This window comes from Bos indicus x Bos taurus, chromosome 9, assembly GCF_003369695.1.
Source record: "Bos indicus x Bos taurus breed Angus x Brahman F1 hybrid chromosome 9, Bos_hybrid_MaternalHap_v2.0, whole genome shotgun sequence".
In the NCBI taxonomy this organism is placed as follows: Eukaryota; Metazoa; Chordata; class Mammalia; order Artiodactyla; family Bovidae; genus Bos; species Bos indicus x Bos taurus.
Genome location: NC_040084.1, coordinates 53,282,552 through 53,299,124, shown reverse-complemented (window position 1 = coordinate 53,299,124; position 16,573 = coordinate 53,282,552). Strand labels below are relative to the sequence as shown.

General features: G+C 38.0%; 1 protein-coding gene across 1 annotated transcript in view; it reads left to right on the top strand.

Moving 5' to 3' along the window:
* FHL5 (four and a half LIM domains 5) overlaps window positions 1–16,573 on the top strand; it is a 56,650-nt gene that overhangs the window by 34,915 nt on the left and 5,162 nt on the right. Inside the window, exons 2-5 of the mRNA XM_027551374.1 lie at window positions 3,405–3,575; window positions 4,366–4,540; window positions 6,336–6,505; window positions 10,967–11,153. Coding sequence (XP_027407175.1) covers window positions 3,417–3,575; window positions 4,366–4,540; window positions 6,336–6,505; window positions 10,967–11,153 — 691 coding nt within the window. The 5' untranslated portion in view covers window positions 3,405–3,416. The remainder of the gene's footprint in view (window positions 1–3,404; window positions 3,576–4,365; window positions 4,541–6,335; window positions 6,506–10,966; window positions 11,154–16,573) is intronic.

Here is a 16,573-nt window from a genome sequence, read left to right as displayed (position 1 = left end):
CCTGGACCAAATGCCTACTCGCACTGTATCATTCTATGAAATACAAAATTATACAGTTTTGAGATATTGGACTGACTCTTTCACCCTCCCCAGCTTCTTGACACTGCTTTTAAAAAACAGGTGGAATAAGATGTACTTTCTCTTTTAAAAGAAACTGAGGAAAATATGGTCCATTTTGTTAAGAATTTTTATGGAGCAAGACTTATTATGTAATTATAATGGAGATGGGGCAGAACCGTATCTTCCCATATTTACATTTAGATAAGTATTTATATTCATTGATATATACTTCTATATTAATATTTATAAAATATTTAGAGATTTAGATTTTATATTTAGACAACTGATCACCAAATGAGGTACAAGTATGATTGTATTTAAAGTGTGGTTTAAAATAAAAACTTGAAAATCTGCCAATTTTGTGATCCCTTTGGTTGTTTATTCATTTTATAATATACTAAAAGCCTCACAAAATGGAAGTAGCCTGGGAGTTTCTAAGTTCTGAGAGGCTATGCTTCATGGTGCTATCATACACATCTGCTGCTGTTGCTGCTAAGTCACGTCAGTCGTGTCGGACTCTGTACGACCCCATAGACGGCAGCCCACCAGGCTCCTCTGTGCATGGGATTTTCCAGGCAAGAGTACTGGAGTGGGGTGCCCGTGCCTTCTCCATTATACACATCTAAGACTAAAGAAATACATGACTAATGAAAATGGCATTTTCCATACGAAGTGATGAAAGTTAAAAGTATATATTTTATTTCACTATTAAGAGATAAAACACTTGATCACTGTAAACATGAACAAAATTTGAGTTTTAAAATCTTTCAAGGGACTCACATTTATTTCCTCCTGTTTCCAAGCCCTCAGCAATCCTTTTAGTGTGTGTTGTATTTGTGTAAAAGGGACATTTCTATGGAATTAAGCAAATAGGGGATTCAATATTCTTCGCAGATAATTTTGGCATGTTCCATTGGGAACTTCTAGTCTGAATTTTCGTCCTTCCTTAGAAAAGACACACATGTTCCAAATCCTGTCTTTTCTCTGTTACTGAAGGTCTACTATATACGGACTTAATGACAGTGTACATTTAGCAAGACACTCAGCTGAAATGTTACCATTAAAATAAAAGAAGGCAAACTATGTGGGAATGCAATGTAAATATAGTAAATAAAAACTAGCACTAAAAATTCTGTAAAAAAGCATCACAATAGTGGATTTTCTCATTTTGCTAAAATTGCAAAAAAAAAAAAAAAAAAAAAAACAAATTTCTGAGATGGAGAATTAGAAAGTATCTATAGTTCATAATATATTTATTTTCCAAGAAAATCAGTGGTACTGCTTTTGGTGACAACTAAAAACTCGTGTTTAATCCTAATTAATTGCCAACATCTGTTGGATCATAGAAAAAGCAAGAAAATTCCAGAGAAACATCTACTTCTGCTTCATTGGCTATGCTAAAGCCTTTGTGTGGATCACAACAAACTGCGGAAAATTCTTAAGAGATAGGAATAACAGAGCACCTTACCTGTCTCCTGAGAAACCTATAAGCAGGTCAAGCAGCAACAGTTAGAATCAGACATGGAACAACAGAGTGGAACACTTTCACTTTTCATGTCAAGGCTGTATATTGTCACCCTGATTATTTAACTTATATGCAGAGGACATCATGAGAAACACTGGGCCGGATGAATCACTAAGCTAGAATCAAGATTGCTGGGAGAAATATCAATAACCTCAGATACACAGATGACACCACCTTAAGGCAGAAAACAAAGAAGAGTTAAAAGAGCCTCTTGATGAAGGTGAAAGAGAAGAGTGAAAAAACTGGCTTAAAACTCAACATTCAGAAAACTAAGATCATGGCATCCAGTCCCATCACTTCATGGCAAATAGATGGGGAAACAATGGAAACAGTGTCAGACTTTATTTTCTTGGACTCCAATATCACTGTGGACAGTGACTGCAGCCACGAAATCAAAAGATGCTTGCTCTTTGGAAAAAAGCAATGACAAACCTAGACAGTGTATTAAAAAGCAGAGACATAATAATTTGCCGACAAAGGTCTGTATAGTCAAAGCTATGGTTTCTCCAGTAGTCATGTATGGATGTGAGAGCTGGACAATAAAAAAAAAAAGGCTGAGTGACGAAGAATTGATGCCTTTGAACTGTGGTGCTGGAGAAGACTCTTGAAAGTCCCTTGGACAGCAAGGTGATCAAACTAGTCAATCCTAAAGGAAATCAACCCTGAATACTCATTGGAAGGACTGATGTTGAAACTGAAGCTCCAATTCTTTGGCCACCTGATGTGAAGATCTAACTCACTGGAAAAGACCCTGATGCTGGGAAGATTGAATGCAGCAGGAGGAGGAGATGACAGAGGATGAAATGGTCGGATGGCATCACTGACTCAATGGACATGAATTTGAGCAACTCTGGGAGATGGTGAAGGACAGGGAAGTCTGGCGTGCTGCAGTTTATAGGGTTGCAAAAAGTCAGACATGACTGAACAACTGAATAAAAGCCTTTTGAAATCCATGGATTTTGTTAAATGGTTTTCCTAAATTTACAAAATAACTATAATTCTTCTCTTAACCTTGGCTTTATATTTTTCATTTTATAAAATGCTGCTGCTATTTTTCCTTCTGTGTACATGTTAGTTTAGCCCTAAAACTTTAAGAAGCCTATAGCTCTTTTCTACCACTGATGGTTTTGACTGCATGTCTACATATTGCTCAATGGCAGGTACAACAGTGTAGTTGGGGAGGGTGAAGCCACAGGTAAGAAGGATGTCTCAAGGGACCTTAGAACTAACTAATGTGCAGAAATCAAACCTGCATCTCTTAAGTCTCCTGCACTGGCAGGCAGGTTCTTTACCACTAGCACCACATAGGAAGCCCAAAGATTTGGGAAATAAAAGGATGGCATAGAAAATGACAATGTACTTGATTAGTAATTTCTATTTCAGTTAGAAAAAAAAGACTTATTTCCATGGAACTCCACCTCCAGATCTCTACAACAAGCTAGTAAGTGATGACAGTTAGTGAAAGCTCTATCAACAGTTCATATTTATATCCTTGAGGTGAAACCACCCTATTTCAACAAATATCACTTTCTCATTGAATTCCACATTAGTGAATGATGAATACAAGATGTTTTTTCACACTCCGGCTGCTGGCTTGATGCGTTTTGCTAGCAAAATACACAGGAACTGCCAAGATGGGAGAGTAGCCTTTCCTAAATCCCTCCAAGTGTCACCATGACTACAGCATATTTCCTAAACTGGTGGGTGTTCATATAAGAAGATATAAATCCATTCAAGTGCTTGACTCATGCTGTATTGGGGCTTTATAATTTGTCAAAAATTTTGCCTTTATGTATGTGAATTATTTTTCTATTCATAGGATTAAGGCAAAATGACAACTCCTCAATTTTATTGCCAATACTGCATGGCATCACTTCTTGGGAAGAAATATGTACTAAAGGATGACAATCCATACTGTGTTTCTTGTTATGATCGTATCTTTTCTAACTATTGTGAGGAGTGCAAAGAACCAATTGAATCAGGTTCCAAGGTAGGTTTAATTCACAGAATTATTGCATATGATCAGCAGAAAAATGTGTTGTGATTCCTATTTTTCTTTAATAATCTAAGGCTCTGCTACTAGATATAAGGATTTTCAAAGCTATCATCAATCAAGTTGATGTTCAAGGCACTATGCTCAGCACTGTGAAACAGAACACATGCTTTAATCCTTACAGTGATCTTGGAAGACAGTTTAGGGCGCTAAAGATTAAAGAAGTTATTTGACCAAAGTTACACAGCTAAAGTGTTTTTTCTAGAATGACAAGAGTATAAATGACTAACTGCATAAACAATTGGAAGTATAAAGATTGAAAAACCTTTATTTCCTAACTTTGAATCAGTTTCATATTCATTAAAGACATTGTGCCCTGACACCTCTCATGCATATAGCCCGTTCCTACCAGAACGCATATTGTTGTCTATTTTCTCTTTTTTTTAATCTTTGCTTTAGGTAAGTAGTGTTGAGATTTTGTTTACTTAAATCTTAAACAGTAATAGGATGTTATCATCTAAAAATAAAAATCATCTCAGGAAATTGGAAGAAATAGGAGAGTCCCCTTATTTTCCATCTATCTTTTGTGACCAACCAAGGAAGCAGGCTCTAGCTCCTAATTGTGGCAGAGTCTCCTCTCTCCAGGTAATAGTATCAATAACATCATGCCCTCAAGCTAACAGCAAAACCTACTAGCACCAGAGCCCCAGAGTGTTTAGTATTGTCTTACAAAATGGCCTGTTTGATCATAAACACATTTAATTAACTTTTACTCTCTGTCTCGAAGGATCTTTGTTACAAAGGCCGTCACTGGCATGAAGGATGCTTTAATTGCACCAAATGCAATCACTCTTTGGTAGAAAAGCCTTTTGCTGCCAAGGATGAGCGCCTGCTGTGCTCGGAGTGCTATTCTAATGAGTGCTCTTCCAAGTGCTTTCACTGCAAGAAGACCATCATGCCTGGTAAGATCTCAAGGCCTTTTGGTCTATAACTGAAGCTACAATGCTTTAAATTAAACCCAAGCACAGGAAGAGTGTAGTGCATTAGTACCCCCATTCTCCTTCCATGGTTTCACTTTTTGTGGTTGTAGTTACCCAAGGTCAAAAATGTTCAGCCTGAAAATATTAACTGGAAAATACCAGCAATAAGAGTTCCTTAAGTTTTCCATTGTGTACTGTTCTGAGTAGTGTGATGAAACCTCCTTGCACCTGTTCCATGACATGAATCATCTCTTTGTCCAGAGCATCCTGCCCAGTAGTCACTTAATGACCACCTCAGTTACCAGATCAGACTGTTGCTGTATCACAGTGCTTGTGTTCAAGGAACCTTTATTTTAGTTAATAATGGCCACAAAGTGCAATAGTAGTGATGCTGGCAATCAGGTATGCCGGAAAAAAGCCATAAAGTTCTTCCTTTAAGAAAAGACAGTTCTTAATTTAATAAGGAAATAAATCACATGCTGAGGTTACTAAGATCTAATGTAAGAACAAATTCCCCATCCATGAAATCATGAAGAAGGAAAAAGAAATTTATGCTAGTTTTGCTGTCATGCCTCAAACTGCAAGTTACGGCCACAGTGCATGGTAAGTACTTAGATAAGATGGAAAAGGCATTCAATTCGTACAGCAAGATATTTTCAGAAAGAGAGACCACATTCACATAATGTTTATTCCAGTATATTGTTATAATTGTTCTGTTTTATTGTTATTAATCTCTTGCAATACCTAATTTATAAACTTAAACATAGGTCTGTATGTACAGGGGAAAAAACATGGTATACACACACGCACACACACACACACACACACACACACACAAGGTTTGGTGCTTTCTGCAGTGTCACACATCCACTGGGATCTTGGGATGTATCCTTCACAGATAAAGGGGACTATTACACAAAATCCTGCTTTTCAGATAGACATATTTCTTACTATCTCTTTATCTCATTTAGTGTACTTTAGAAATGAAAAGATTATACTTTCTGTTTCCAATGGGCCAAGTGTACTGTCTTTTATATACTGTCATAAACATAATTCATAGAAACATTTTGAACCAGAAACTGAACCAGGGAATAAAATCTACACCAATAAATAATGCTAAAACTGCATTAAACACCCTGTCCTAGGCAGAACCAATAGCATCAAAAAAGCACAGCCCATCATAGGAGAATGGAATCAAGCATCATTTTGTATCTCAACAAACACTGGTCTGAGGGTCAGTCATCTTTCTTTTCTCTCAGGGAAAGCAAGGATCCATGTAACCTGTTACACCTTTAGGCAAGTAATAATCCTCTTCACTGATCCTCTTCTCAATACCTATGGACAGCAGCATAAGAACAATTCTCTCTCATTTTCTTATTATAGATTCAAAGTTTTTCTAGGAGACTGTAACTGTACAACATCAATCTCAGGAGTCTGTGCCCTGGGCATTCCTAATATCCTTGTAATTCTTATTATGGCCCAATTTATCTAAACCATGTGCAGCCTTTCAGAGTCTACTTTTATAGTCCTTTCACATCATAAAATTATGAAACAGCACAAGAATTTCCAGTGAAAGAGTGATTCACCATCATTGTGGCTGAACTCTATTGACCTCTTTTTTCAGATAAATGTTTTGGAAACCAAACACTATTTTTTTTCTATGTGGCTGATTAGTTTATCACCTTAACATATAGTTTAAGTGATGTGATGTATTACTGCTTAAAAGAAAACAATGAAACTTGATTTGTACTAATAGACTCTTACTTTTGGGGTCCAGGTTCCCGCAAAATGGAATTTAAGGGTAACTACTGGCATGAAACCTGCTTTGTGTGTGAGCACTGCCGACAGCCAATAGGAACTAAACCTTTGATTTCCAAAGAGAGTGGCAATTACTGTGTGCCATGTTTTGAGAAGGAGTTTGCTCACTACTGCAGCTTTTGTAAGAAGGTAAATATCTATAGAGCATGAAGCTTATGAAATCTTCCAAACCATTGCTTTTTAGCAACATTATATATTTGCTGATACTATCATATTATAGCCATCTTTGCACACTCACGTTGGTACTGAATTCCATCAAGTTCAAAAGCACTACCTGTCACAGTGAGGAAGCCCATCTATTTTTATCACCATAAAATGCCACCCAGAACATGAATTTAATGTTTCAAAAGCTCAAGTGATTTGATATTCCAGTTCAATTCACTGATGTTCATGCAAGATTTCATGTATTCTGGTGAAGGACCCACATCTCTCTTTGAATACAAATATTTCTTAGAAAATTTTTGATCCATATAATTTCAGAGGAAGATGGATTTGTCTCACAGAGTGACTAAGGGAACCAATTTAAACAGGATATCTCACTCCTCACTTTATATCCAAGCAATGTAAATGTCTTCTTGGCTTGAAGCTTTCATATTTCTAGCAGTAGACAGATAAGAGAATGATACTCAAGAGTGACAAGATCATTAGGGAAACTCATTCATTAGACAGAAAGAAGGCTAAGCACTGCAAGTGGTTTCCTTCGCCTCCAGTTGCAAAGCTTCATGTAGGGCCTTTTAACTTGGATACCCATTCAAACTTTTCCAATAGGAAAAAAAGTCACATTTTTCAAGTAAACTTGGTACAATTCTTTTTTTATCCTCTAAGCTTTTATATGAAAAAGTCACTCATCTCTATCACCTTGATAACATATCTGTAATCCATTAATATATATTGATGTTCTCAAAGAAATCCTTGACCTGTGAGGTATCATAAGTTTCAAATACCCCTGTAAGTTGTGATCAGAAAGCCTGAATCATGGTAACATGTACTAATTCAGTACAGTGGTTTCTAAACACTTTTGATCTACAGGCTACTCTGCTGCTGCTGCTGCTAAGTCACTCCAGTCATATCCAACTCTCACAACCCCATAGATGGCAGCCCACCAAGCTCCACCATCCCTGGGATTCTCCAGGCAAGAACACTGGAGAATGGAACACTGGAACAATGGGTTGCCATTTCCTTCTCCAATGCATGAAAGTGAAAAGTGAAAGTGAAGTCGCTCAGTCGTGTCTGACTCTTAGCGACCCCGTGGAGCCTACCAGGCTCCTCCATCCATGGGATTTGCCAGGCAAGAATACTGGAGTGGGGTGCCATTGCCTTCTCTGACAGGCTACTCTAGCAGATCTCTTAAGACTATTTGCATATTTGCATCCAGACAGCTAGCATGTCATTACCACTATCTACAAATTAACACACACAGTGAATTTCTACATATATTTAAAATACTGATACTGCATTTGAGGAGGCATCGATAAACTCCTAAGTTACAATTATTAAATTACACGATAGTTCAGTTCAGTTGCTGTCCGACCCTTTGCGACTCCATGAAATGCAGCACACCAGGCTTCCCTGTCCATCACCAACTCCTGGAGCTTGCTCAAACTCATGTCCATTGAATCGGTGATGCCATCCAACCATCTCATCCTCTGTCTTCCCCTTCTCCTGCCCTCAATCTTTCAGGTTCTTTTCCAATGAGCCAGTTCATATCAGGTGGCCCAAGTATCAGAGTTTCAGCTTCAGCATCAGTCCTTCCAATGAATATTCAGGACTGATTTCCTTTAGGATTGTGATGGCTGAAAATTACAACTGAAAGTAACATGACATAAAACCATCTCAACCATGGAGACTTCCATTACTCTATCAGAAATACTGACTTAGAAAATGACTTTACAAGAAAGTTAGACTCTATGACCCTGAGACAGATGAAGATGAAGCTCTGCAAAAGTCAATGAAATGCATTTAGAAAGAGATGATGGAAATAAAACGGACAGATTGACCTGTTTTGAGGGACAACTAAATTGGCCGTTTTTAGGCTGTGTTTCTTAAGGACTCACACTAAAATGAGACTTGTGGGAGTCATTTTAAAATCATTTCTTGGGCACACGATGTAAAGTTTCCTTCAATGCTATTCAAGATTCAAATATCTTCTCTAGTATATCATAGCTGAGCACTGTCTGGGGCCAAAGCCCTGATGTTTCCCAGGTTAGAGGAGCCTGCCCTATATTTAGGACATGATTTTAAGTCCCCAGAAATTTATGAAATGTTTGTATTGGGTAGTAGACAGATCACAACATGCCAGATTATTTTCTATTTAATTTTTTAAAACCACAAGTCCTTTAAGGAAAACTGGATATAAATGTTTCTAATCAAGATGATCCAAGCTGAAGAAAAACAATTTGTTTCAACCCAAGCCAAAGACCAAATATAAAACAAAAGAAAATAAGCAAAAACTACTTGACAACCAGCCCACAGAATTTTTTCATAGATTTTATTTTCTGAAACTAAAATGTATTTTCTACCAGAAAGGAAGTAACCTCAAACAGTCCTTTGAATTCAAACTCCACAAGTTTCACATGTTCTAAAATTGATCAGCTGTCATCCACTGAGTGCAAAATCATTGTTGACTCCACTTTGCCAGAGAAGAAACATGTTCTAAATCCTGGGATCAATCAGTATCAAAAACCAGGCTTGGATATTAGACTTCATCTTAGCCTGTCTGCCTCTTCAAAAGGAATATAATCACAAACAAGCTATTTTTTAATGTTCCAGAGTTTCATCTCCGTAATGAAACAATCTTTAGTGTATACATCAAGTTTCATTTTGCTGTGAATACAGTTTTCAAGTTTTGAATCTTTTAAGCCTTGCCTGCTAATCATTTGACCAAACAAATCAAAAGAATCCTGAATTCTGCTGTGCCTGTTGTAAGGCATTTGAAGTAAGGCATTTGAATGTAAGGCATTACTGAAGTCAGTAAGGGGTATTTTAAATTGCTTTAGTTCACACACACCATTATGTTTCCCATTTACTTATTTAGAACAGTATATATTTTTTTCTCATTTACAAAAAAATAACTTTATATCAAATTTAATTATTAAGGTATTCATTGGAAAAATTTTAAATATCTTTAGGATAATCTTTTCAAAAGCCTACAGCATAGACAGTTTAATTTGTCACAATAGAACGGCTTAGAATAGACTTTTTCTATATCTAGTTAATTTGCATACAAAGACTACAGGCGCCATCTCAGATATCACATTGCTTCAGTCATTAGAAGACATTTCTATGAATGCTTGCCAGGTTCCTCAGCCACCCCCAAGAGCTCAGTAGCCATGGATTTGAAAGATGCTAGGACTTAAAAATTGCTACACAAGTAAAGTTGTCTAATATTTTTCCATCTGATTTTTAAATAGAGATATCTCAGTCTTTTAAAAGGTAGAATCCATGGATTAAACTGGGTTAGAAAATATTTTATGGAGGAGTAACAAGCATCTCTGCAAAACCCTAACACATCACACATTACGGTTCAACATACAGCACTTATGACTGAATCCTAGCGCTGAAAACACGCAGTTGCCCACAGTCATCCCGTTTGTGCTAGGACATACTAGAATCGCTTTCAAACATTCTTCCTTTGGTGTTTCTTCATTCATTCAACAAAGATTTCTCAGTGGCTTATCAGTGCAAAGCAATCTCATCTCAGTACTATGTTCGTGGTTAGGCACACAGATTGTGGAATCAGGCTGCAGGTTTGAATTCTCACTCTCTGTGTCCCTAGCAAGAGATGTAACTGCTCTAACTCTCTGGAGTGGTTCATCTCTAAAGAGGGAAGATACTGTGTCAGGATATTGAGAATGTTAAGAACAGGTTAATCACAGGACTAAAGACTGAAAAAACACCTTAGAAATATTAGTCATTATCAGCAGATGATGCGTGCCATGCCAAGTTCCTTCAGTCACGTCCAGCTCTTTCAACCCCATGCACTGTAGCCCACTAGGCTCCTCTGTCCATGCGAATTCTCCAGGCAAGAATACTGGAGTGGGTTACCATTTCTTCCTCCGGGGGATCTTTCCAACCCAGGGACTGAACCTGAATCTCCTGGAGCTCCTACACTGGCACATGGGTTCTTTACCACTAGCACCACCCGGGAATGGTGCTGAGCAAATCCTTTCAGGGTTGCTCCTGCTGAATAAAGCATTCAGGAAAAAATAGCTTTTTTTTAGGATTCTTAGAAGTTATATGTGAACATAAGAACATAGCATAGAAAGTATCTTAAGTCTAATGGCAGATCTTTGAAGACCAACAAGAAAGAGAAAGATGAGCAAAGAAATCAAGGGCTTATATCTTTTCATCTTCCTGAGCTCATCATGACCCTGCTTCTTTCCTATACCACTGTAGGAGAAAAATTAGGATAATTCTCGTCAGTTCTATTTGATCGAGATAGCCTTTTGTTTTACTTTGGTTCAAAAAAATCACAGGAAAAAGACATCCTGACGCAAGGTGATAGGGTAGCTCGAAGAACCACTTGTGGACAAAGCAGAGAATCACAAAAGACATTCCATGGCCATCGCCTTTTTTGTGATCACTTCTCAGGTCATAACTTCAGGTGGGATAACGTTTCGTGACCAGCCATGGCATAAGGAGTGTTTTCTGTGCAGCGGCTGTAGGAAAGAGCTCTGTGAGGAAGAGTTTATGTCCAGAGATGACTATCCATTCTGTCTGGACTGCTACAACCATCTTTATGCCAAAAAGTGTGCCGCCTGCACCAAGCCTATTACTGGTAAGTTTAATATAGCCCTAGCATGAAAAAGTACGGTTCTGAAAACGCTATACAGTTAATTTAGGAAATGTCATTTTAAAAAGGATGATCTTTCCCTTATGTCTCCTTTTGAAACAAACATGAGTACTTATATATAAATATGAATATTACACAGAACCCTCAAGGTAAGTATAGAGTATAATTAAGGCAGCTAGGCTCTGTAGAGGGTCATTAATACTAAACTTCATGGTACTGACTCAAAGTAAAGCAATAGTTCAAGAAAGAAGGAGAGTAAGATGAACACAGAAGACCTTCACAAGGAGGCCTGAGTTGTGTGTGTGTGTGTGTGTGTGTGTGTGTGTGTGTGTGTGTGTGTCAGTTGCTTAGTTGTGTCCGACTCTTTGCAACCCCATAGACTGTAGCCCACCAGGCCCTTCCATCCATGGGATTCTCCTGGCAAGAACACTGAAATGGGTTGCCATTTCCTTCTCCAGAAGGAACTACAGAAAGAAAGAAAGGGAAGTTACTCAGACTTTTTGCGACCCCATGGACTGTAGCCTACCAGGCTCCCCCATCCATGGAATCTCCCAGGCAGGAGTATTGGAGTGGGTTGCCACATCCTTCTCCAGGCCTGAGTTGAGGTAGAACTTTAAGAAACTGAGTGGGAGAAAGGGATACTTATAAATAAAAATGCTGCTCAATTCTAAACAAGCGTAAAGGAGCCTTAAAATAGAAAAAATTTTAATTAAATGCAAGTACTGTGCAAAAATCAGAAGTTATAATAATTATGATAGCGTAGGTGAGGAATTAATTAAACTTCAATTTAAGATGATTCTAACAAATGTATTATTCTCTTTTCATTCTGTTCACTTACAGAATTATCTAATTATTGAATAGATAAAACAAGATAGCATTCTGTTGAACAAAATATGTGTGATATGATTTGAAAATAACATAAATGGTAAATCTATCTGTGCTAAATGAGTTTTCAAGGTAAAAAGCACATTGTATTTTCCCCAGAGTTACTTCTAAAATGCTAATCCTGTCATAAGAGAACTGACACTCTCATCCCTGAGAGACCCAATAGCTCTTCTTTTTTTCTCTCCTTTTTAAAAATTTATTTTCAATTGAAGGATAATTGCTTTACAGTATTGTGTTGGTTTCTGCTAAACATCAACATGAATCAGACATAGGAATACCTATGTCCCCTCCCTCCTGAAGCTCCCTCCCACCTCCACCCCCATCCCATCCCTCTAGGTTGTTTTAGAGCCCTGATCTGAGTTCCTGAGTCATGCAGCAAATTCCCATTGGCCATCTATTTTGTATATGGTAATGTATATTTCCATGTCACCTGAGTCATGCAGCAAATTCCCACTGGCCATCTATTTTGTATATGGTAATGTAAATTTCCATGTCACTCTCTCCATAGGTCCCTTGTCTCCCTCCTTCCCCGGCTCCTGAATCCATATGTCTGTTCTCTGTGTCTGTGCCTTTGTTGCTGCCCTGAAAATAATTTCATCAGTACCATCTTTCTAGATTCCATATACATGCATTAATATTATGATATTTGTTTCTTTCTGACTTACTTCACTCTGTATAACAGGCTCTAGGTTCATCCACCTCATTAGAACCAACTCAAATAAGTTCGCTTTTATGGCTGAGTAATATTCCATTTCAATAGCTATTCTTTTAGGTATGGTCACCAAATAACATGGCAGAACTGTATTTCTGTTCTCCATTCCTAGTACTCTTAGATCATATTTCACTTCTGGCTCAGTTTATGTAACATAGGATTATTACAGATTATTTTATTATACCTTTTCTCCTCCTCTATCTTCAGATATATCACAAGTAAAATTGAATATTTATTTATCTTCAAGTAAAGAGTTTTGCTGCAAGCCCAGCTTTATAGGTTTCACTTTTTTGCAAGGGAGGAAGTTTCCTAGATAAACAGAGCATGGTCTTGTTTCTCCATACAAGGCACCATATTTTTTAGAATCTCACACTGGCCCATGGGCTACATCTGGCCAGCAAGCATGTTTTGTTTGGCCTGCATAAGCTTGGAAACTAATGTAAAATCCATCTCTTCAGCCAAAAAGTAAATGAAGAGCCTGCCCGAGGTAAGCATACTGCCCTCACACTCCTGGTCAGGTCACTGTCACGGGGAGCTGAGTAACTGGCCCACTGTGTAGGGCATGCCCCCTTTGTTCCTCCCACAATCATTCAGCTATGTCACCTCTGCAGCCCTTTCAGGGACATACACTGGCGATTTTAGACCATAGGGCTCCAAGGCTTGGGCTGTTAATAACTCTCCTCTCCGGCTTTTGCATATCTGGCAACTCTTGCAGCCAAGGGAATAAGCCACCCTCTCTACTGGTTCTAGTTAGAAATGAAACTTCCAAAAATGTAACAGTAACTGGAGCTCAAAAAACTTAGTAGAATATGCAATCACAGCTTGATGGACTCAGACAATTTATTCTACACTTTTCTTGAATTGGCCAGAAAAGAGGGGGGCGGGGGGGGGGGGTTGGAGGTGGATTTCCATGAAGAAATGAGAAATTTTAACAACTTAAAAATGTTTGAAAACTTCCAGGGACTCAAATGGCTAGTATGGATCTTAAAGAGCCTATACAAGCTTTGAACTTGATGAGTTTCCATTCTGATCCATCACCGCAAATGCATGTGTCTAAGTGATTTTTCTGATGGACTGCTGCAGGTCAATTACTGAACCCAGCTTTTTAAAATCAGACAGAAAAACCACATTTTCCACATGAAACATAGGGATGATCAGGAACCAAAGATGTGTCCCAAAAGTAATCCAAATGCAGGATATATATTTAGAATAATCAGTCTGTTGATCATTATCTTAATCTTCTTTTGGCTCTGTGATTGAGACACACCAGAAACTAAATGCCTGCAAAAACTTCCAACTCACTTTAGTATGTTTTGATCTGATTTTTAAATATATATGGGCTTCCCAGGTAACTCAAACGGTAAACAACCTGCCTGCGATGTGAGAGACCTGGGGTCGAGCCCTGGGTCAGGAAGATCCCCTTCAGAAGGGCATGGCAACCCACTCCAGTATTCCCATCTAGAGAATCTCAAGGACAGAGGAGTCTGGCAGGCTAGAGTCCATAGGGTCATAGAGTCAGACATGAACTGAGCAACTAACACTTTTAAATATATATATATATATATTCTCTGTAGTTGTGCTTCTTTAAAGTTGAGCTATTTGAACTAATGTACCACAGGGAACTATACTATTAATACCAAACATTTATCTTCTGAAAGTTGTACATTCAGGCAAACGATATGTCATCCCCAGAAACTATGTTAGAATTGTTTTTAAAACATCATTTTAAATTAGCTAGATCTATAAGGAACAATGGAGAAGGCAATGGCACCCCACTCCAGTACTCTTGCCTAGAAAATCCCATGGATGGAGGAGCCTGGTAGGCTGCAATCCATGGGGTCGCTACGAGTTGGACACAACTGAGTGACTTCACTTTCACTTTTCACTTTCATGCATTGGAGAAGGAAATGGCAACCCACTCCAGTGTTCTTGCCTGGAGAATCCCAGGGATGGGGGAGCCTGGTGGGCTGCCGTCTATGGGGTCGCACAGAGTCGGACACGACTGAAGTGACTTAGCAGCAGCATAAGGAACAAACTCAAGATGTAACTATAAGTTTTTTCTCCTCCTCTAAGATAGGATTTGCCTTTCTAAGGAGATAAATGAAGCCGCTTGACCTAGTGGGAAGAGCACTAATCTAGGGAGTAAAAGACCATGGCCTTGTCTCTGCCCCTTATTACTGTGTGACTATAGGTATGCAACTCACCTCCAAGGTCCTCATTTGTCTTCTTTGCAAAATGAGGAATTAAATAAGATCACATCTTTGCTGTTTTCTATTTCTGTTTATTTTCAGTAAAGTGAGTTTCAAACGTTGACTTCTTCAGACAGGGATGCTAATATTTCTGGTTATGTTCTTTAAGAAAGAAAATTCAGACTTAATTTGGTGAAGTTGGAAGCACAGACTCTGAAACAGATGGCCTAGGATTGAATTCCAGACCTGCCACTTAGCAGCCGGGTGATTTGGCCAAGAGGCTAACCTCTCTGTTTGACAATTACTATCTGCAAAGTCGGGTTGATGGTAATAACTACCCCATGGAGTGAGGTGTGAGCTGTATGAAGTAAAGGGCTTGGAATAGTGACTGGTTCATCTTTAAAGCTCAACAAAGGCCAGCTTTTAGTTTACTGAATTTTAGGAATAAATGAAGCCAGATAAAACAGGTGTCAGAGTCCTGTTTCCTGGTTGACTTTCTTATTGAAAATGACCCTTATGATCTGAAGGAGTAAACACATCCAAAATCAAAACAGTTTATAACCATCTCACATGTTAAGTCAAGACTTTCTTATATCCCTGCTACCAGATGTTTCCTTTTTATTCTTCTTTGTAAAATTCTAGAAGAATTATTTTTACATTTGCCACCTGTACAAAGCTTAATAACAAAATCAAGAAAATTTCATATGCATCAAAATGCTAGATGTGTAATAATTAAATTAATGAACAGAAGTGGTTTATGTATATATGGAACATTATTCTTGCAATCAGCTTATTAATGTCTTGAATAACATTTAAGGGGATTAATTGGTACATTATTGATTTACTCTCATTAGAAGGTAGTGATGGCACCATAAATAAGCTATAAATTTAATCAAGAAAAGTACAAGAATTTGATGTAAATGTATCCCTGAACTAGTAAATTATATGTGAAGGCATCAAAAAACATTTCCAGGAAGGAAACAAAAGCTCATTATCATATCTAAGGAGAATTTACCTGAAATAAAATATTTATTCACCTTTTTTGATTTACCATCCCAAATAAAATATTTGGAAATTATATGTGCATCAGCACATGAACTATTTTAGCCTCACTAAAATAGTGTGATGAGCAAACCACAAGAATTTCATAGCACTAAGATCACTTGGAGAAAAGCTGGCAAGTGAAGATTCAAGTCTAGGGCATCCCAACCCTTACCAGACCTTAGACTTTTCTCCTTTTTAACAACTTCTCAAAATCAGTTCCTTGAACTGTACCCTGGATTCATATTTGGAGTATAGAGACAGAGTCTCATCAAAGACTCAAATTCTCATACCTTTCTTATTAATAGAAACCCTATGGCTCAAGTAAGGCCCAAGTTGAAATGGGGGAGCTGATTTCATTGGGTAACATGGCTTCAGTGGCCACAGGAATCAGATTCAAACATCTTTGCTGCAAGCCTACATTGTAGTCAACTCTGGGCAAGGTAACAGGGTTATCATATGAGGCTAGCTAAGGACAGTTTGGATGGAATTCTCTATTGGAGCCTTTTGGAAATTGTGTCTCAAGCCACAGTATGACTGTGGGACTTTATCTTGAATAAAATTAAACATGGGAAAAG